Genomic DNA, 19,488 nt, shown 5'->3' on the forward strand with positions numbered 1-19,488 from the left:
TTGCACGGTCGCCGGTCGGTAAATCAGTGAGCTTTACATGCATAGTACACACGCTGATACGCAATTTCAAAACCTAACCTTTTTAGTTAGCGGCGACCACAACAACACGTGGATAGCTTGTTCGGTGACATGCGACAGAATATCGATTTTAATTAAGAAATTAGTGAATTAGTTATAATTATTTATAGTCAAAATGCAGCACGACGATGTAAGTAGAGCTACTTTTAAGTTGTGACATCAAAAAAAACTTTGTACTCAACATAATAAACTTTTAGGTTGTTTGGAGCATCATCAACAAATCGTTCTGTTCCTTCAAAGTCAAGTACATATACAAATTTGTTATTATTTCAAGTGCTTGATTATTTTTTTCTTCTCAATTGTTAACATTCTCACTTTTCTTGCAGTACAAAATCACAACGGTTTTGTAGAAATGAATACAATCTCACAGGTTTGTGCAGTCGATCGTCATGTCCACTTGCAAACAGTCAGTATGCAACAGTCAGAGAAGAGAATGGTATTATATACCTATACATGAGAACAGCTGAAAGGTAAATTCATCAAATAGAAAAATGTAAAACTCAGCCTTTCTTGGAAACAATCTGTTACAAAATTCTTTTGCTTTGCAGAATTCATGCCCCAAAGAATCAGTGGGAAAAAGTAAAGTTATCTCGGAATTTCGAAAAAGCAATTCATCAAATCAATGAGAATCTACTGTATTGGCCTGGATTTATAAAATCAAAATGTAAACAAAGGTTTGTCAAAATCACACAGTATTTGATCCGTATGAGGAAACTGAGGCTCAGACGACAGAAGAAACTTGTTCCACTGCAGAGAAAGATTGAAAGAAGAGAAAGAAGGAGAGAAGAAAAGGCTCTCATTGCTGCTAAACTTGATACAAATATAGAGAAACAGTTGATGGAGCGATTGAAAAAAGGAGTGGTAAGTATTTCACGCTACTTGCTAAATATTAACATTGTTGTAAATGATACTTATCGTTAACCATATTGATTTTGATTATAGTACAAAGATATATACAACTTCCCACAAAAAGTCTTTGATAAAGCAGTTGAAGCTGTTGAAATTGAGGGAGAAAGTGAGGTAGAAAGCGAGGATGAAGTATGTATAAACAGATTATTTTTTCTAATAATTTTGTTGTTCTAAAATTAAATATACTTTAATATTGTTTTGATCAAATTTAGGAAGATAAGCAAGAAATCGAAAAGGAGGTTGAACAGGAATTGGAGGCTGATGAGGAAATGCAAAACAATACTTCCCAATTTGTTGCAGCTGACAGCGATGACGACGACAGTGATGATGATGAATATGAATATGAAATGGAATCTGCAGTATGTCTTTAAATATATTTTATTAACTTTCACATACTTAACAGTAATAGTGATTATTAATAATCCAATGTTTTTCTTAATAGGATGAAGAGAGTGATTCTGGTTTGAAAGAACAAGTGGAAATGTCTGACAGTTTTGAATCTGACGCAAGTGACATTGAGGTTTGTACTTGGGTATTCTTGATGATTTAAAAAAAAAAATTGAATTGAAATGAACGACTAAATTAATGATTATTTTAGGACGCCGTTGCATCGACAAGTAAGGGTATGAAGAAACCTAAAGTAATCAAGAAGGACAAAACACCAACTAAACCTAAACGAAAGGTTGAAATCGAATATGAAGTTGAAGAAGAGCCGAGGCAAAGAGCCGTTAGATAGGGTATTCTATTGTTATTCTATGAAATTTTAACTAATTTTGTAATAAATCGTTTAAAAACCACGCTTCACCGGTTTAATCAATCAAGTTTACGCTTCATATTTTTTTATGAAAACACATTCTACATACCTTAAAATTTGAAATGAAATTATGATCAAAATTTTTTACAAGAAATGTATACATTGAGCATATATAATCAAGCGCAACTTTTCACGTCTTCATTTTTATTAAATTACAAAAGTTGTTGTAAAATATATAGATCTATAAATATAATTTAAAATAACGCAGCACATGGTCTACATTTTTGTTTACAATAATACTCGCAACAACTACATCCATCCTTGCTTCATGAATGTCTGTACAATGTGGTACCACTTATCGTATGCTAGCTCATTAGGCTCACTGAATATTATAACCTGATTGAGCTGACTGGAATCGTACGACTCCTTCTCGACTTCCGCGGTGAAAAACTTAATGGCAATGATACTGTGAAAGAACTCTAAGGATGCGTCCTCCTTTAGTTGCGCGTCGAACTTATCCCTGCTGAATGGCTCAACGTTGACTTTCACCCTCTTCAGCACGTCGATGAAGGTGTCGTAGTAGAGATCAAGAAGCTCGTCGAAGTGCTGGGTCATGACCTCGTGAGATGTGCTGGTACACAGAAAGTAGGGGATGTCCCTCAGAGGACTGTTGTACGCGAAGTTCTGAAAGTCGATGAACTTGACATCGTCTAAATTTCCATCCGCGTCCTTGTGGTAGAGGATGTTGTTCGTCCAGAAGTCCATGTGTACGATGGAGCGCCAAGGTTCCTCGGCAACGTGGGTGAAGAACTCGATCTTCTTACCCGGATTTATCAGTTTGAAAATACGCTCGTGGTGTTCCGCGAGACGCGAGTCCTTCATCATCAATTTGAAGAGGACGTCGAAGATGTCTTCGGCATCTTCCGACTGCCGAAAAGGTACCATGTTTGCGTTCTTCACGACTTGATCGTTGAAAAAGTCCGGCCGGTGGTGCTTGCAGGCGAAGCCCAGCGCGTGGAAGCGCGCCAGGGCCTTAATCGTCAACCGGGAGTGTGCCAAATCCGAGCCTGTTTCGAAATAGATCACGAAAATTAGTATGGAAATGAATTGGCTTCTTATTGATTCTTATGGTAATTTAATGACTCTGTGTGATGAAGCGACCAGGCGCAAAAGTTACGTCACGATTTGAATTTCCGGAAGACAATAAAGTACTTACTGCAAAGAAAATGTAATCTTATCTCTATACTTGCTTGAGCGTACAAAAAAGAATCGAATTTTCGTTGCTATCGACAACAATAATGTATTGCGTAAAAATTGTGATCGATCAGTTAACAGAAATCATATTGTTCTTATCTGTTCGTTCCAATAATCGCAGTTTGTATTATACCTTATATACAAGCTACTTAAAGCAAACCTCGTCGTATTTAAAAGTTCAATGCGATTTCAATTTTAATACTAAATAATACTACAGTTTGTTTATAAAATATTCCAAGTATAATACATGTATGAATTATGATTAAAGTTTATGTATTGAAAAATCTAATAAAATTAATTAGCAGTGTGCGGTAAGTTTTTGGCATTCAAATGTAATATTAACTGCCGATAATGTATGTACATATATACAAATTTGCTTGTAATCTGTATGCAACGTTTAAATTACTCAACTGGAACGGAATAACTTTTAACGTTTTTTTTATTGCCGCCGGATGTTAAAGTACAATTATCTATAAGTGAGCGAATTATGCTCTTTGCCCCTAATCATTGTCGACAACTTATTTTCAATTGTAATAATTTATAAAAAATATCGAAAATTCTATTTTTTTTTCCAACTTCGGTCTATGAAGGTACTCTTATGTCACTTAAGCCAAGTATTTTCTAATTAACAACATGGTTACTCATGGAATACTTAAAAAAAAAATAGAAACCAAGTTTGTTAGTATCATGTCACATAATACATGGATTGTCAGCTCTAAAAATGAATAGCCAACAACGCGTTGCGCTCACGCCGATGTAAGTTAAAATAATTAAAGTCGTTCTCATCGCTCATAAAACAAATTTCCCGCTATGCTCGTATAAAAAGAACGTCTCGTTACTCGTTATTGTTAAAAAAAAGAAGATAAAACCATTCAGTCTAACATAAAAAAAATCGCACCTTCAAGCTTATCCGGCGCGTAGTACCCGGCGTGCTGCAAATTCTCCATGAGGATGACAACCCCCTCGTCGTTGCAGTCCTCGGGCTTCCTGGATCCGAAGCTCCTCGGCGCCACTTCGAAGTCTCCCTCGCCGAACTCCAGCGCGAGATCCTTCAAAACCGGCGCGATATTCTCGTAGAAGAACACCTCCTTCCGGAACAACTGCGTGAAGTCGAACACCTGTCTAACCGCCGCTTCCTTGAACGGGAAAGCCTTGGCCACGAGGTGCAGCTCCTCCGTCGGCGAGTCCTCGTCGCGCCTCACCAACGCGCGAACTTTGAAGATCTCGCAGGCGAAATTCTCGCCCGGCGGTAGGAGGGACGAGCTCGAGTTCACCAGCAGCTTGAGACGCGGGCCAAACTTCGCGCACAGGAGTAACTGTAAATCGGCTGGGCAGATTTCGCAGCTTCTCGACATCGCGTCGTTTTTGAGTCGCTTCACGATTCGAATTTGATCGACGATTTATGTTTTCGCTTTGTTCCTGCTGGTACCGGAGTCGCGTGTGTATAAGCAATATTCCTCCTGCATCAACAGTTGAAATACTACTGACTGTATTCGCGCGCACCTACCTACGTATCTCACGAGACTCCCGGCGTGTGCTATACTCGAGCAAGCGAACGTGTGTGTATACGTATACCAGATGTACCGGGAAACGGGATCACGAGCTGCGGGGAAGAAGAGCAGAGAGCAAAAAGAGAGGACTGTTGTGTAGCTGGTTCGAGGTGCTGTGCGCATTTTATATAGTTTCCTTAAATATATGCAGTTGCGAGACAATTTTTTTTTTCAATATTTAAATATTCATTTGTTGTAGCTGTAAATAGCTTCAAGGTGACTTTTTGAAATGAAAATTTGCGGATTGTAGAGAAGATAATAACAAGTTTAATGTAATATGTATAATTTACAAAAAAAAAATGGAATTTAAATAAAAGCTAAATACTCTATTTTCTCTTGACTTTCGGTACCTTGCGATTCCGATTTCTGTTCTTGACGTTAGTCACTTCGTAGAAGTTACTTCCAATCTTCTTCCTCTTGTTTGCCCTCTCGATTGCTCTCCTTTGTTTGGCCGTTAATTGCTTCGCTGGATCTTGAGACTTAGCTATGCTCGAAACTTTGAAAGCTCCGCTGGTTGACGTCGCTTTCGTTTTCGCACTTTCGCTCTCGCTGTCACTCGAGTCCATGGGATCTTCGTCGTCAAGATCGTCGTAGGCGCTTTTCAGCAAATTGTCCTTCTCAATTGGGATCAATTTGGGCTCCATGTCCGCGTCGTCCTCGTCATCCTCGTCGTCGTCTTTTGTATTTTCGATGGACGTGTCGTTGACAGTGCTGTCGCCGTTCAACGTGTCTTCGTTTTCAGTATTTACAGATTTCTCGTTCTCGTTCTCCTCTTCGTTCTCCTCTTCGTTCTCATCGTCGGAGCCTTCGTCGCTCGAATCGCCAACTATGGATGTACATCTGCTTTCGCTTCGGCTGGTGTTGGCTTCGCTTGGATCGGGTAAAATTAGATCGGTTCTCATGTCGTCCTCGGAATAAGGCAGACCTACTCTGATTTTCCTGAAGTTTTGAACGACACCTATGGCAGGCCGCTCTTTTTCCTGTGCGGAGGAGGCATCTTCGTCGACCTTTTCTGTTTCGGATTCAGTGGTTTTTGTGGCATTAGACTCTCTCGGGTTAGATCCTTTGGGAAGAGGTTCTTCGAATCCAACAGGAGCTACGTAGAACGGAAGTTTTCCTCTCTGCCAATCGTTCAGCACCATACGAGCGACTTGGCTGATGTCTGGCTCTCCTTTCTTCAGCAATTTACCAGTCCTCCTAGCTAGTTTTTCCAAGAAATCAACGTGATCCTCCCACTCATTGATTTTATAAGTCTTCACAATGTACTCAGGTTTTACTCTCTCTAAAACTGATACAATGTAATCCTCGGGATTTTGAATAAGTTCAACTCTCACTACACCCTTGAGGACTTTTTCAGTATCAGTTTCAGCAGAGGGGTAAACTATACCAGGGCAATCTATCAAGTATATTCTCCTCATCAATGTGACATACTGCCATACCTTTGTTTCTCCAGCTATCGGGGCCACATTGCAAACCTTCTTAGACCTGAGAGTATTGATAACTGAACTTTTTCCTGTGTTTGGATATCCAATCAAACCAACACTGATCTGCTTTTTGTCTGTGTGTAATTTGCCAAACTGACGCAGTATGTTTATCAAAGAGCCTTTTCCAAAAGGATGTGTTAAAGAGGCATGGAAGGCAACAGTAGGATATTCAGAGCTAAGAATTGCAACCCACCTCTGAGTTACCCATGTGGGTACAAGATCAACTTTGTTCAGAACAAAAATTAAATGCTTGTGAGCCTTTTCATTCTTGAGGTATTTCTCAACTGGTGGTGAACGAGTACCCATTGGATCTCTAGCATCCAAAACTTGCAAAATAACATCTGAAGAATCTATAACTTTATACAATTCATTCCAAATTCTTTTACTCTGCCCAGCATTCATGACCCAGTCTCTTTGGGCATCCTTTACTCCATCATCTGGCCTTATCAAATCAAAATCTTTAGTATCTTTTTCCTTATCATAAACTTGAACCTTTTCTTCTGCGAGTTGCTGAAGTTCATCATATGAGGATACTGCTAAATTTGGACGCTTCCGCTGCTTTTTTGGTCCGAAAACCCTATCAAAACTTTCTGTTTCTAGAATATGCACCTTAGCATGTTTTGCTTTTTCTTGAAGGAGTGTCACAGGCAATGTAGATGGTTTCATGACTACTTGGTAAGGATCTTTCCTTACTGCTCCAAGTTCCTTTTGGAATTTTTGTAATGCATTTTGAGATATTACCCTGGAATTGCCAAACCACCTTGGGGAAGGCTCAACTCTAGATACTGTTCCAGATGCATGCCAGCCTTGAAACGGAGCTGGACTAATGATTTTTCCAACCCTGTTTCTTTTTGCTTTTTGATTACGGTACATTTGTAGCCTTTTTATAGTTCCTTTTGTTCTGACTTTGGCAACTCCTTTGAGACCTTCTGTGGGCCTCTCAGGGTTCATACTGTGGCCAGAGCGATTGAAGCCCTGCTTTCGCGGAGCTTTCTCCGCTGAATGTGTCTTCGGCATTGTGGCTGTAAAAAATTCAAACGAGTCAATTTCTACATTTTGTAAACTATTTAACTACATCTTCTTCAAAAACACTCAAAATGCTTTGATTTATATTATAATAATGTAGTACAAAGTTTACTACAATCTGTTATTATGGATACTTTGTATAGAATTAGTCGCAACATGAAAATAATATAAAATTGAAGCAGAATTGGATTACAAATCTAGAATAAGCTGGATTCATTATCAACGAGTTAATCTTCTCAGTATTAACAGTTGATCATTGAATTATAAAGTTGAAATGCTGAATGGTTTAAACTATATTGTCACAGCTCCAAAATTAATAACATCAGCAAAAAAGTATAAAAAAATAAAAACTATCATCGCGATAATTTAAGCAGCTAAAACTCACCTGTTTTGTCTTCCCAATAAATTAAAACAAAATTTCTACAAACACAAACTCCAACACACTGCTTTTATTTTCTCCCTCAGCCGAAAATATAGGTTAGGTGCGTCAAGTCGACTCGACACAACCACAACACGTGCGCTGCAACGCAAACTCGGCCACGGAATCGAAGCACCACATGACTACATGAGCGCCACTCGACTACGTCACGAACGCCACATACTGCAACTTCGTTCGGATCCTTGAGAAACGTCCACACTCCACGAGCGAATAAAGAAATAAAGATAGTTGACTATATAGTACATAATGATGGTTCTCAACCTATAGATATACGTATACCTTATCGCCTCTTAGTCCCCGCAAACTGGAACTGCCAGCGAGCACTGAGCTGAGCAGCTCGACAGTCGCCAGCAGACTCTGCGCGTGTGCGTGCGAGAAGTATACATACGTTCTTTTCCCTTTGATTTTTACGCTGCTGCTGTTGCTGCTGCGCCGAGACCCTCGTCTGGGAATCTCTAGGATGCCGCAGCTGCTTTGAGCGGGTCGCAAGCTCAAGCCCCTGGAACAATGGTGTCGATCATAAAAAATCAGTTGCTCAAACATCTGTCGAGGTGTGTATTATGTGCGAGTGGAGTCGTCCCGTTTTTTGCGCTATGCTCATTCGAGCACCTGTATTTTCAAAATCGCAAGCTGCTGCTCATTAGAATTATTGGTGTCGAGGAGTCGCCGCCCTTGGCTGAGAAATCGATTAGATACGGTATTAGACTGTACCTATGGGTTTTCGGGGATCTTTGTTACGCCGACGATTTTGAGCGTGTCCTTTATACTCCTGAATCAACAAAAAAATCAATAACATATCATACTTATCTTGGAATCTTAATTAGGCTGTTGATAATGACTATTGTTTTTCACTGTATTGTTCATTGCTATTTCGAGAGCTGTACTTCTTACCTTTTGATGATTGATTTATGTCATACTTTTCATTTGCGAATAGATAATGCAAATTATGCAAATGTAAACATTGCTTACTAAAGACGATAAAAAATATTCAACGGCTAGTGTGCTTTCAGCAGCTGTCAAAAATGTTGTTACTAGACAAGTAAGAAAGAAACGCGATTTCCAAACATAAGAGATTTTTCTTGTTTTTACTCTAAAGGAATGATTGGTTATAAAAGAACCGTAAAGTCAGAACAATTACTCTCTAACTCTCTCTCCAGTAAAATCAACATTAGAGTCTACTTTCCCTAGCCCCAATACTTTTTACCATGATTATACAGTCAATTTCAACACCAGCTTGAAACATTTTAATCAAATTCAGTTCTTTGCATTAAAATAATATTAATAATTTTTGTAATATTTAGTAAAGGCTCTTTATTTTATAAATTTTAAGTAATATTTTTATTTTCAGATTCACAAAAAATTTGTCAGCAGATAAAATTAATTTAAGCACATTTAAAGGAGAGGGCGAGTTAACAAACTTAGAGCTTGACGAAATTGTGTTAACTGATTTATTGGAGTTGCCATCATGGCTGCGATTGACAAGTGCATGGTGCAACAAAGTTACGTTTCGTATTCAATGGACCAAGTTGAAAACTGTTCCTATATTTTTGGTGAGAATCTAGTCAAATTTATTAGGAAGTTTGTTTGTTAATATTGTACTAATACTATTGGTGCTTTATAGAGTTTGGATGAAGTTCATATCGAAGTAGAAACATGTGAGGATCTAAGAGATATGTCTTCTCCACAAGGTTTGTCTTCATATACGGGCCCTACAAAATACTCGTACATTCATAAAATAATTGATGGAATCACTGTTGCTGTCAATACTGTCTCTGTTACGTTCAAAAGCCCTGCATTCATAGCTAAAGTTCAGGTATTTCTAAAAGTCACATTATCACACCACAATACATGCATGGATTTATATACAAAGATTTCATTTTATTGATTACTCATAATTTTTAATCCTATACATAGATGTCACGCATAATGGTAGAATCAAAGTCTCCAACATGGCAACGATGTGATTTGAGAACTACAAGGGTTAAAGATCCTGATAGAGGCCAGTTATTAATCTTCAAAGAACTGGAATGGCAAACTGTAAGAATAGAAGCACAAAGTACTAAAGATAAAGACCTTACACCCTTACGCCTTCTCACAAATCAAGCACGATGTAGAGTAACTATCAAGAAGAGACTTTCAGGTAAAAAATCTTATAAAAATTACTTTCGTTATGTATGAATTTGTGAATATTTATTAGACTTCTTTACTTTTAGACTGTTTTGTTATGGGATCTCGACTGGTGATTATTCTTGATGATCTTTTATGGGTTTTGACTGATTCTCAGTTAAAGGCAGCTTTACATTTTATCGACTCTTTGGGTGGACTTATTGAGAGATCGACCATTTTAGAAAGAAAAACTAAAGCAGCTAGAAAATTAGAGGTACATTGAGATAAAAAATACTATATTTACAAATATTACACAAAGGTTCTATATAAAGAGTTCATTAAATTTGTCTTTCTACTCTTAGGTCCTACCAGAATATCAAGCCCAAGTCTCGCAACAGACGAGAGGAAAAAGTACAACCAATACAGCTATTGCGAAAATATTTAGTAGATATGATGTTTTTGAAACATCCTATCATTTTCTTTCTCAAAGAATAGACTTACACCTCTGTGATGATGTTGGATGTAAGTAAATTATATCCTATCTTTTATCTTTTTAGACAAACAAACAAAAATCTGATAAGATTTATTATAGTATTGAAAAAATAAATAATAAAGTAATATTCATGTAACTGTTTTCAAATAGCCGGTAGGTCGCTGCATCCGGAATTGAAGGAGGGAGGTGCTCTTCAGATCTCGTTAGTTAAATTCCAGGTCGACTATTATCCTTATCACCTGGCCTTAGCCGATAGAAAACACTGGGCTTTGTACAAAGAGAGCGCTACTCCACACAGCCAATGGCTTCAGCAATCTCTCAACTCTTTTCGCGGTCAATTCATGGATCTTATTGACTCTGGTCGAACTCAGCATTCTCCGTTAACCAAAACTCACGGCTACGGATTGGGTACGTAATTATTACATTTATTATCAGTATTTTTTCAACTAAAGGATCGCTTCTTTTCATTTATTTAATTTATGCGATAAACATTTTTTATTTTGCAGGCATCGATAAAGATTTGGAAAATCGTGAGAAATCGTTAAACAATCAGAATCAAAATTCCGCTTCTCAGGATCAAAAAAAAGCAGCGCAACATCCTAGCGGAAACCCGGTGAAGAACTACGTATTGGAGCAACTGGCCAAGCTGATGACGACGTGTATCGTGATTAGAATAGATGACTTTACCTTATACAAAGTGACAACGTCATCGAGAAAAGCTATGCCGAAAGAATTCATAACAGGTAATTGCGTACAATATTATTGGCAATATTTGAATAATATAAATATTTTTTTACCTTGTAAAATTATGAACAAAATTAAATGACTTGGAAAAACTTTATATTTACGTAGCGCAAACGAGGAAGAAACATGGTCCAGGTATAATAAATGATCAAAATCTGTAGTGTGCGTTAATTCACGTTGTGGTTGCGTTATCTATATGGAAAATGTATTCATAGAAGTAGATTTTTTGTATTCTTATCACACATTCGTACTCACAATGTGGTGGTCGAAAACATTTAATACTCACTACTTAGTACTTAGTTGAAACAGCGCAATACACTGTAAAACCATTATCATCCAAATTATACAATGTATTCTAATGGACATGAGACCTTCGAATTTTAGCATGTTAGTTTCCTACTAGTTTAATATTATACAGTGACTATAATACGAAATAATTACTTTTTCAGGGGATCGAGATAAATTTCACTTACCAGAAGATGTGAATATACTTCATGCCGAGTTTACTTATTACTACTATCCTGGAGACTTAAATTTTCCGCGTAAGTAAAATTGAAAAAACGTCTTTATGTCTGTTGATGAATTCCTGTTAAATTTCATCTCGATACTTCACAGTACCTCCTCCGAAGTTCTACGTTCAACTTAATCCGATTCAAATAAACTTTGACATCTGCTCCTGTCTTTGGTTCAACTCTTTTCTTCTGAATTTATATTACTCATTGTTAAATAGCAGTAGCAATATGGCGAGTGCATCTTCTAACTTTATGTATTTCGACGTGAAAATTGAAGCAATATTACCAAGAGTGAGTTTTAAAACGTAATTTTTACATTGAATTTACAATTCAATTTTATGTGGATAACGTAATAATTTCTTTGAAATTGTGCTGCAGTTGATATTTGAAAGTCAACAAGACTATCCAAATCAGAAGGATAGGCCAAAGTCATTACACATGCAAACGTCCAGAGCTACAATAACGAATGTCAGGTCGACCGAGAGATCCTCGCGAGCTGACCTAGCCCAGTGTCTTAATGCTTTTCAAATGGGCCAGATGTTCTTTGGCTCCGAATTTCCGAATAAAACAGGGGACTACCACGTAGTCACCAACAAGTTTTTGGAGCACTGTGCCGGTAAGAAAATCAATACCACCCGCACGAGCGCAAACCCACTTGGATAATTAACGTTTTGCGTTTTCTTAGGCACTGACTGCACCAGGACGGTGCCAGCAAGCTTTTCGAGCAACTCCATAAATGAGATGGTGCGCCAGTTAAGCCGCGAATTACTTTGGACCGAGGCCAAGGACGTCTGGTGCTGTAATCTCGAACCTGTATGGGGCGACTTCCTGGGGGCCCGAGCTGTCGGACAAAACCGACCCGTGCCTTTCCTCGATGCCTTTCCCCTCACCCTCTGGGTGCACATGAACGATCCAGGCACTAGCCCCACTGGTGCTGCAGACATACATGGTCTCGCGTATATCAGTAATTTAATCAGCGTACAGATCAATCATTACCAATACTTGTTCTTGCTCAGACTATCGGAGATGGTTTCTGAGCTGGCTACGTACTTGTCTATCGATTCTAATAAGATTTTGAAGGTCGAAAGTGGAGGTAAGATGATTATTATCTATTAATAGTTTGTCTTTAAATAATTCTCAAATAAATATAAGAATATATCTTTTATGCTAGTAATGGAGTATATCAGTAACATTGTGAAATTGTTCTAATAAAACGAGATTGAATTCAAAAGTTTTAAAGTTATTAAGAGAATTTTTATCAAATTATTCCATTTGCATTTCAGGTTCTCTAGTGATCGGTGCTCTAGTTCCGCAAGTAGAGGTAACCTTTATAATGCCCTCCCAAACGCCGGGTAAGGAAAATTCGGGTGGCGATCTTGAGTCCGTAGTTCCGGACACCTCCAGTATAATCGACGACATTGGCGGTTCCTCAACACTCTGGCAACACGCTGTAACTGCCCGAGTAGACTACGGCGCAAAACGCATGAATACGAGCAATGATATCGATACGCCCCAGAGTGAGATCTCATCGATGTTGTCGATGGACTTCGCCGGCGGTCATACCGCCAACCAAACCGTCTCACAAACGGTCGTCACGTTTAAACAGCAAAATGGCGAAGAACAGAGCCGAATGGCATCCGTAACAGCACAAATGTCGACAGCGCCCGACAGAGCCTGGATAAAAGCCATGCCTGAAGAAAGCAAAAATAAGCTTACCAAAGCTGACTCTGTCTCGGGGATTATTCCTAATAATTTCAATGTTAATCTGTCTTCCATGAAAAAGGGTTTCAGTAATTTTATGACTTCGTTGGATTCAGCGCTGAAACCATCTCCTGAGGATGGCAGTGACACAATTTCAATGCAGAGTGATGTCAGTTCTGACAGTGAGAACTACGTTGTAGTTTCGCTGGAAGACCAGGAGAAAATTGATGCTGTGTTCAATGTTGATAACTCTATTAGAATTACGACTGTCGAAGAGGCTAGCGAAGTTGTTGAGGAAACACCCGACACCCAGAGTGAAAAATCACTGGATAGTGTCTGTAAACGGAAAGATTTGGTATGTCGAGGAATTACTGCAATTGTCTCATAGCTATCTAAGAAATTTTACATTGTTTTACTCGTTTAATTAATAGGTTTCAATGACTACATTCAAATTGTCAAAAGTAGAAGTCATTCAGCAATCGTCTGGTTTCTCTTCAGCCATCAAAGTTCAAGTTTGTAACGTCGCCAATGATGAATGTTCATCCATACCTTGGGACGAGTTCCAGGTTAGTCGTTCACAGACCATTTAGTACTAACTTTTCAATACTCAAAAAACCTGGAAAAATAATATGAATAACAAAGCTTTCATTTTTGATAAATTTACTTTTTTCAGCATCTTAACTTAATTTAGTAACATTTCATTTTAACGTTACATTACATTACTGTAACTAATATTAACATATGACAAGTGGTATATTTGATTTTTTTAGTTTGAATTCTATAATATTAATTGTTACCAAACGACAAATAATTATTTTATATATTTACTTGTTAAGTAAATTTTTTCCCGCACTTAATGCTGCTTAGGATAGAGTAAATAAACACACTTTTGACTTAATTCCTTTCAAGTAGCATCGCAGTAATGTACCCGTTTTATTGTCTATTTTTTTTTTTAATTATTCGGTTATTTGTTATTGAACATTCAATTTATTATTTATTATACATATATACATGCCATATACTTATACAATTTTTGTCTCTTAACTTTTTTTGCATGCTTTCTCCCGCGTCTCTCCTTCTCTTGTGAATGTTTTTGTGTGGCACTTGTGGCAGGCCAAAAGAAAGGTATTGGCAAAAAATTTTCTAATTAATTAAGAGTAGAGACCCACCATGAGTGATAGCATGACGTTAGATGATTAGAACTTTGATTTTCCGATTAATACTTAGTACATTTTTTGTGTTGGTAAAAGTTGCTTTGTAAGTTCATCGTATTATATGCTTATTCAGTAAGAACTATAAATTCGTGGAAACGTTCAAAAATAGTAAAATGCTATCATCGCATTATTAATCTGGGAAAATTGAAAGGCTTATCATGTATTCAACTGCACTTGAAAAATAATCAATTTCGCCTGTATGCAAGCATGTTAGAATAGCTTTTTATTGCTTTTTCGTTTCGATTGCTGAGTAACATTATTTGCTAATAAACAACGCCAGCATGATTGCATATGTCGATTATTCAGAGCATTATCATATTCTTACTGCTACAGATTCACACCACGATTATATATTCTGGTAGTATTTAAATTTTTATAATATAGAACGACTAAATGAAGTTTATGGATCAAATAATCAGTTACCAGAATGTATTACTATAAAATACACTAGTTTAATTTTGTTTTCTTCGAGAATCAACATAATTCAAGCTCATCGCTTTGGTAATGAACAGTAGTTGACTTTTTTTCTTAACGTATTAGACGACAACGTTGATTAGAATTGCTAACTGTAATCCATATATCATTGAAGAATAATAAAACGAAAGAGCTTGAACCTAGTTAAAATCCAAAACGTTTTCTCTACTAAAATCCCACTATAACATACTATTTCTCTTCGCAGACGAAATTCAGTTCCCGATCCCGGGGCTGGGTGGAGTTACCCTCGGATTCGGATTGCCGTTCGCGCATCAAGCTACGGCTGGACCATTGCCTGAAGAATAAGGACGATTCGAAGCGACTATCCGAGGCCAGTCAACTGATGAGCAGCATAAGTAGCAGGACATCTCAGGATCGAGGCCATATTTATGATTCAGTTGGCGGTGTCATCAATTTTAATGATAAAGAGAGTATTCTAGGATTGTTCGAAGACAAGATTGAAGTGAAGGTTGCGGATGTGCCATTGGCAATGGCCATGAGTTCTGTCACGGGTTTAACTGACTTGATAGAGGATGAGATTATTCCTAAGCCGATACCCATGAAAGTGAGTTTCTAAATTAGCCTGTATATAAATAAATTTAAATTTCGAAGCTGTTTAGCTGTATTAATGGCTTCATAAATAATTAATAACTTAATGTTGCAGATATTGTTGGAAAACATAACCGTGCGTCTAAATGAGGATCGACCACCTAACAACATAACTTCTCCCGGACCGATTCCAATAGACCTCAGCATTTCGAAGCTCAGGATAACGAGAGATATCTCCGGAGTTTTCCACATCGAACCTGCCGGTAAGTGACTTGAAAATCTGTCTTTGTTATATTAATAAATAATCTCGACCTGCCACTTGTTTTTCGTAGCGTTATATGATATTGATTTACAATCACATAGTGAAAAATTAACCCAACCTTGTGATCTACTTTATTTGTATTTTTTTCAATTACTATTAACTAAGTGAAATGCATATAGAGTTAATAAAAGTATAAAATAATCGTAATGAAAGTAGAATTTAAAAATGCGCTTCTTCTATTAATTTAATGTACTCAATTGTGTGATGCAAGTGGCAGAAATTGCGTCAGGGTATAATTTGATTCTTACTACATATGGCATAATTGTTCTGTGCACTCAGAAGGCCTTACGAATGTGAGCATTGGTACAACACGATTAGCGAGATATTAACGTAGACAATAGTGGTATTATGCTTTCGCTGCGTAGGAAAGCACCGCCTTAGAATTGAATGTTCGTCCAGGTTTTTGACGGACTGGACGTGCACTTAAATAGCGCATGATTTAGAGTAGTGACATAGAACGTAGGATTTTTAAATTTTGATTAGGATAGAGTCAAATTTTTTGACAACATATAATTTTAAATAATATTTCATAAATTTGAGGGTAAATTTTACGAAATTAATTGAAAAAAGAGTTATCTATTCTATTAAATTGTATTCATCTATTTCACATGTACATAAAAAACATTTTTAATTAAAGAATAGATAACTAACTGCATAGCTATTAGGCAAAGTTTTTGCCAAAAATGCATTGGTAATCATAGCATGTTGAATCAAATTTAATGATTATGTATCAGTTTAAAACGGCACCGATAAAGAGAATCATAACTTTGTGTTTTTTACTATTAGATTTTTTTTAATAATCTCACAACACCAAATATATTTGTTTTAACGTCCTTTCATTTATAGTGAATTCTATACGAGAAAAAGACGGGCGAGCCTCAAACGCCAGTGAGGGTAACGACACGCATCAGCTCGCCAAGTTCGTAGAGCAAGAGATGGAAATTAATTCCTTGCGCGAGACCGGCCAACAGCTCAAATCCGACAATGAAGAGTTGCGACGCAGATTAGCGACGATGGAGCGCATGTCCGAGGAAAACTCCAAATTACGTCGCACGAAGGAGGAGCTTCGGACTTGTTTGAACGCGGCCCGTGAAGATATAGCTGTTCTACTAAAAGAAAAACGAATATTGCAAGAGTCAGTGATGGACCTGCAAAATCAGTTACCAGGTGTCGGCGGTGGCAGTGTCTTCGGTACGAGTAGTAGAAGCTCCGGTTGGTCCAATAAAAGATAGCACACCAGCTGTTTCGATTGCTCCAAATGCTGCAGCTCAAATAAATCGTAACGGAGGATCGATTGTACATTTTTGGAAAACCATAGAGAACCTTGGGCCTTTGACTATATTGAAGACGAGAAATCGCGCGTAGGAAGAGGAGGTATAGTATAGGGCAGTTAGTGTCCAGAAGATCTATCAAAGTTTGCGATAATAGTCTTTTATTACTTCCTATTAGAGATACAAATTAGGACTTGGCGTTCTACTTTACTCTTTACACCATAATATGCTAGTGACTGCCGCCTGACGTAATATAATATATTACTTATATCAGAATTGTACAATTTGAAGGCTAGACATACAAGGTAATGAGAAAGAGATGTGAAGATTTTCCGAAATGGTAGCTCTGTTTAAGTCAAGCGATTTGAAGCTATTACAGTTCAAGTCCATTGATTTTTACATTATTTCGTACTTATCGATGGACTACGTTGCAATAAACATGTTTAGTTTTCAGTTTCGCGGTGCATTGTTGACGTTATAATATAATACTTATTACGAGTTCACGCAGTTCGCAAACTATTTCAACGCGTACCGCAAATCAAGCGTATCTATAAATATGTTTTTCAAATATGTACATATGTATATCGGAGTACTGGCAGAGTTCTTTGATTATGAGTTTTAACTGAGTTTTAGAGAATTAATTTTAATTTTCTTGTAATTTACGACTGTTCTTTTATAAGTAACAATTATTAAATCAATTCCGACCGTTAAGAATACGTGTTTTGTACTATCTTTACTAAAAATCTTTACTGAAACAGAATCAAGAAAAATAAAAGATGAATTTCGACGATAATATTGTAGATCATGGTTCGTCGAACGAATCAGCTGGTGCTTATTGGTTTCGATTTAAAACCGAACAATGGACATTGAATAATAAATAAAAAACGATGGAAGTAAATAGGTTGTAGCGACTTTCAAGTTTTAATTAGCGTTGATCAGAAACTAAATAGAAATAGCTTTGCAAATAAGATGTTGATTAAAGAAGACTGTATCATATGATTCCACTTTTTTCGAAAGTATATTTAGCGCAGTCTTCTTATTTTCTCTTGTCGACAAATTCGGTTGCCGGTCAATCTACTATTAAATAGTGCAATAAAATATTTTTCTAGCTTCTAAGAACTATATTTGCTGAGAAACGAGTTAAAAAATTTCAATTATTCAAGCAAATTTTGCAGAAAAACTTGAGATGAAACAAATAATTGATTTTTGTCAGGTTATATTATGATTATAACTCATATCAACACAACAATGGCGTTTGACGTACTAAAGATATGCGCATTGTCTTAAACTAAGAATACAAAAAAAATTATCTCAGTAAGCATATCTGGAATCGCTAGACAGATTTGTTCGAACATAAATAACGTATTCTGGCCAAGTGATTTTCTAATTTGACACGTGTACTGATCTTAAGAAATTGATTATTTATTTGTTTTTCTAAGATTATCGTAGGCAATGAATATCTTGAGCATTTGGTAAATATGCAACATTAAGAAAAGGGCTGTATAGTAGTTTTATTAGCACTACAAATATTTTTTGAAAAAATGACGGTAAAATATATTTTGTTTGTTTTTTTTTTCAAGTATAAATGTGTTAAGAAATTTCGGTTTTCTAAATGTAAGTCCATGTAGATAATAAAGTAAAAGAAATCATGATATTTTTCACAACCCATATGTGGTTAACAAAGAGAAAGAAAAAGAAGTGTCTGATGAACCGTGGCTTTTATTGTAACAAATAAATAGTTTGTAATTTCTCAAGGAGGAGATACATTTCGTAAACTAATAACATTCAAATCGATGAACGAAGCACATTGTTAATTCCCTATATGCACTACGTTATATGTGATAAATGTCGAATTTTTTGTGAAATATCGATTCCTTCCAAAAATAGTATTCGCTTGTCGATAGCAATGGCAGCCATAATTTACGAAATGAATCTGCTTTATAAATGACTACAAACAAATGTAGTTATTGAATTTCAATCTAAATCGAAATTATTGTATTAAATATTAGTGTTAAGAACATTTTTTGTCGGTATTTGAAATGCTTGTATTTAAGATAGGAACGTAGTATAATAATTTTTGATATTATTTTGACCGTCTATCTATCGGTCCATACCGCGACTAAACGCCATTTTTTTTTATTAATTAGTGTTTGTTTTTTTTCTTTTTATATACATCATTTGTTTGCTCAACATCGTATATTTCATTTGAAATATTATGTTGACAAGTTGTTATTTTATAAATATAATGCTACCAATCTTGTTAAGCAATGGCATCCTACAAAGCGTTTTTATTAAACGATGAGCCATGTAATCTGATAAGTGTGATATGTTTTATTCGTATATAAAGCGCAATTTTCGCGGGCAAAACCAAAGCTTTGTGATGTTTACGAATGTGAGAGTGTTTGCTTGAAACACCTAAATACATGTTAAAAATTCAGATATTTTACCTGAAACCTTGCGTATTTTATTCGTGTAATCCCATATCATCCTGTTTTTATACCATCATTGAGTATGAGTCGGCGGATTTTGATATGTCTTATTGGTTTTCTACAGCATTATTTTATAGTACATTTAAAAATTGAATCCTGCCTTTTTTGTTCGGTAGGTT

At 36.6% G+C, this 19,488-nt stretch overlaps 4 protein-coding genes across 8 annotated transcripts; 2 read left to right on the forward strand and 2 right to left on the reverse strand.

Moving 5' to 3' along the window:
* Positions 1–61: 61 nt before the first annotated feature.
* LOC100116845 (protein MAK16 homolog) lies at positions 62–1,808 on the forward strand. The gene is made up of 8 exons (XM_016983857.3): positions 62–208; positions 276–322; positions 405–548; positions 627–939; positions 1,021–1,116; positions 1,200–1,346; positions 1,430–1,507; positions 1,586–1,808. The coding sequence occupies exons 1-8, from the start codon at positions 194–196 to the stop codon at positions 1,721–1,723; spliced, it is 978 nt and encodes a 325-aa protein (XP_016839346.1). The 5' UTR covers positions 62–193; the 3' UTR covers positions 1,724–1,808.
* Positions 1,809–1,881: 73 nt separating this feature from the next.
* LOC100116817 lies at positions 1,882–4,768 on the reverse strand. The gene is made up of 2 exons (XM_001601165.6): positions 3,894–4,768; positions 1,882–2,808 (listed from the first exon to the last, which is right to left on the reverse strand). Exons 1-2 carry the CDS (start codon positions 4,348–4,350, stop codon positions 2,051–2,053), a joined length of 1,215 nt encoding a protein of 404 aa, XP_001601215.1. The 5' UTR covers positions 4,351–4,768; the 3' UTR covers positions 1,882–2,050.
* Positions 4,769–4,789: 21 nt separating this feature from the next.
* Positions 4,790–7,851, reverse strand: LOC100116782 (nucleolar GTP-binding protein 2). The gene is made up of 3 exons (XM_008209559.3): positions 7,774–7,851; positions 7,441–7,692; positions 4,790–7,051 (listed from the first exon to the last, which is right to left on the reverse strand). Exon 3 carries the CDS (start codon positions 7,044–7,046, stop codon positions 4,872–4,874), a length of 2,175 nt encoding a protein of 724 aa, XP_008207781.1. The 5' UTR covers positions 7,047–7,051; positions 7,441–7,692; positions 7,774–7,851; the 3' UTR covers positions 4,790–4,871.
* Positions 7,810–19,333, forward strand: LOC100116754 (UHRF1-binding protein 1-like). 5 transcript variants are annotated; one of them, XM_016983852.2, is made up of 20 exons: positions 8,002–8,045; positions 8,843–9,044; positions 9,116–9,307; positions 9,409–9,634; positions 9,708–9,874; positions 9,963–10,122; positions 10,244–10,501; positions 10,600–10,836; positions 10,946–10,972; positions 11,287–11,379; positions 11,453–11,640; positions 11,728–11,965; positions 12,035–12,442; positions 12,633–13,405; positions 13,482–13,616; positions 14,164–14,175; positions 14,944–15,303; positions 15,403–15,550; positions 15,889–15,902; positions 16,456–16,569. In XM_016983852.2, the coding sequence occupies exons 1-20, from the start codon at positions 8,002–8,004 to the stop codon at positions 16,456–16,458; spliced, it is 3,885 nt and encodes a 1,294-aa protein (XP_016839341.1). In that variant the 3' UTR covers positions 16,459–16,569. The 5 variants fall into 5 exon arrangements, with proteins under 5 accessions (XP_001601171.2, XP_016839341.1, XP_031781510.1 ...); XM_031925650.1 differs by having other exon boundaries at positions 15,892–15,902; XM_016983850.2 differs by lacking the exon at positions 15,889–15,902 and having other exon boundaries at positions 16,456–19,333.
* Positions 19,334–19,488: the final 155 nt, after the last annotated feature.

This window comes from Nasonia vitripennis, assembly GCF_009193385.2.
Source record: "Nasonia vitripennis strain AsymCx chromosome 3 unlocalized genomic scaffold, Nvit_psr_1.1 chr3_random0004, whole genome shotgun sequence".
Classification (NCBI taxonomy): Eukaryota; Metazoa; Arthropoda; class Insecta; order Hymenoptera; family Pteromalidae; genus Nasonia; species Nasonia vitripennis.

Coding starts and splice junctions, on each gene's coding strand:
- LOC100116845 (XM_016983857.3), top strand. Junction 323..404: donor TTCTGTTCCTTCAAAGTCAA/GTACATATACAA, acceptor CTTTTCTTGCAG/TACAAAATCACAACGGTTTT. Junction 1,117..1,199: donor AGGTAGAAAGCGAGGATGAA/GTATGTATAAAC, acceptor GATCAAATTTAG/GAAGATAAGCAAGAAATCGA.
- LOC100116817 (XM_001601165.6), bottom strand. CDS start 4,350: ATGTCGAGAAGCTGCGAAATCTGCCCAGCCGATTTACAGTTACTCCTG. Junction 2,809..3,893: donor CGCGCCGGATAAGCTTGAAG/GTGCGATTTTTT, acceptor ATTTCGAAACAG/GCTCGGATTTGGCACACTCC.
- LOC100116782 (XM_008209559.3), bottom strand. CDS start 7,046: ATGCCGAAGACACATTCAGCGGAGAAAGCTCCGCGAAAGCAGGGCTTC.
- LOC100116754 (XM_016983850.2), top strand. CDS start 8,002: ATGGTGTCGATCATAAAAAATCAGTTGCTCAAACATCTGTCGAG. Junction 10,123..10,243: donor CCTCTGTGATGATGTTGGAT/GTAAGTAAATTA, acceptor GTTTTCAAATAG/CCGGTAGGTCGCTGCATCCG. Junction 10,837..10,945: donor GCCGAAAGAATTCATAACAG/GTAATTGCGTAC, acceptor ATATTTACGTAG/CGCAAACGAGGAAGAAACAT.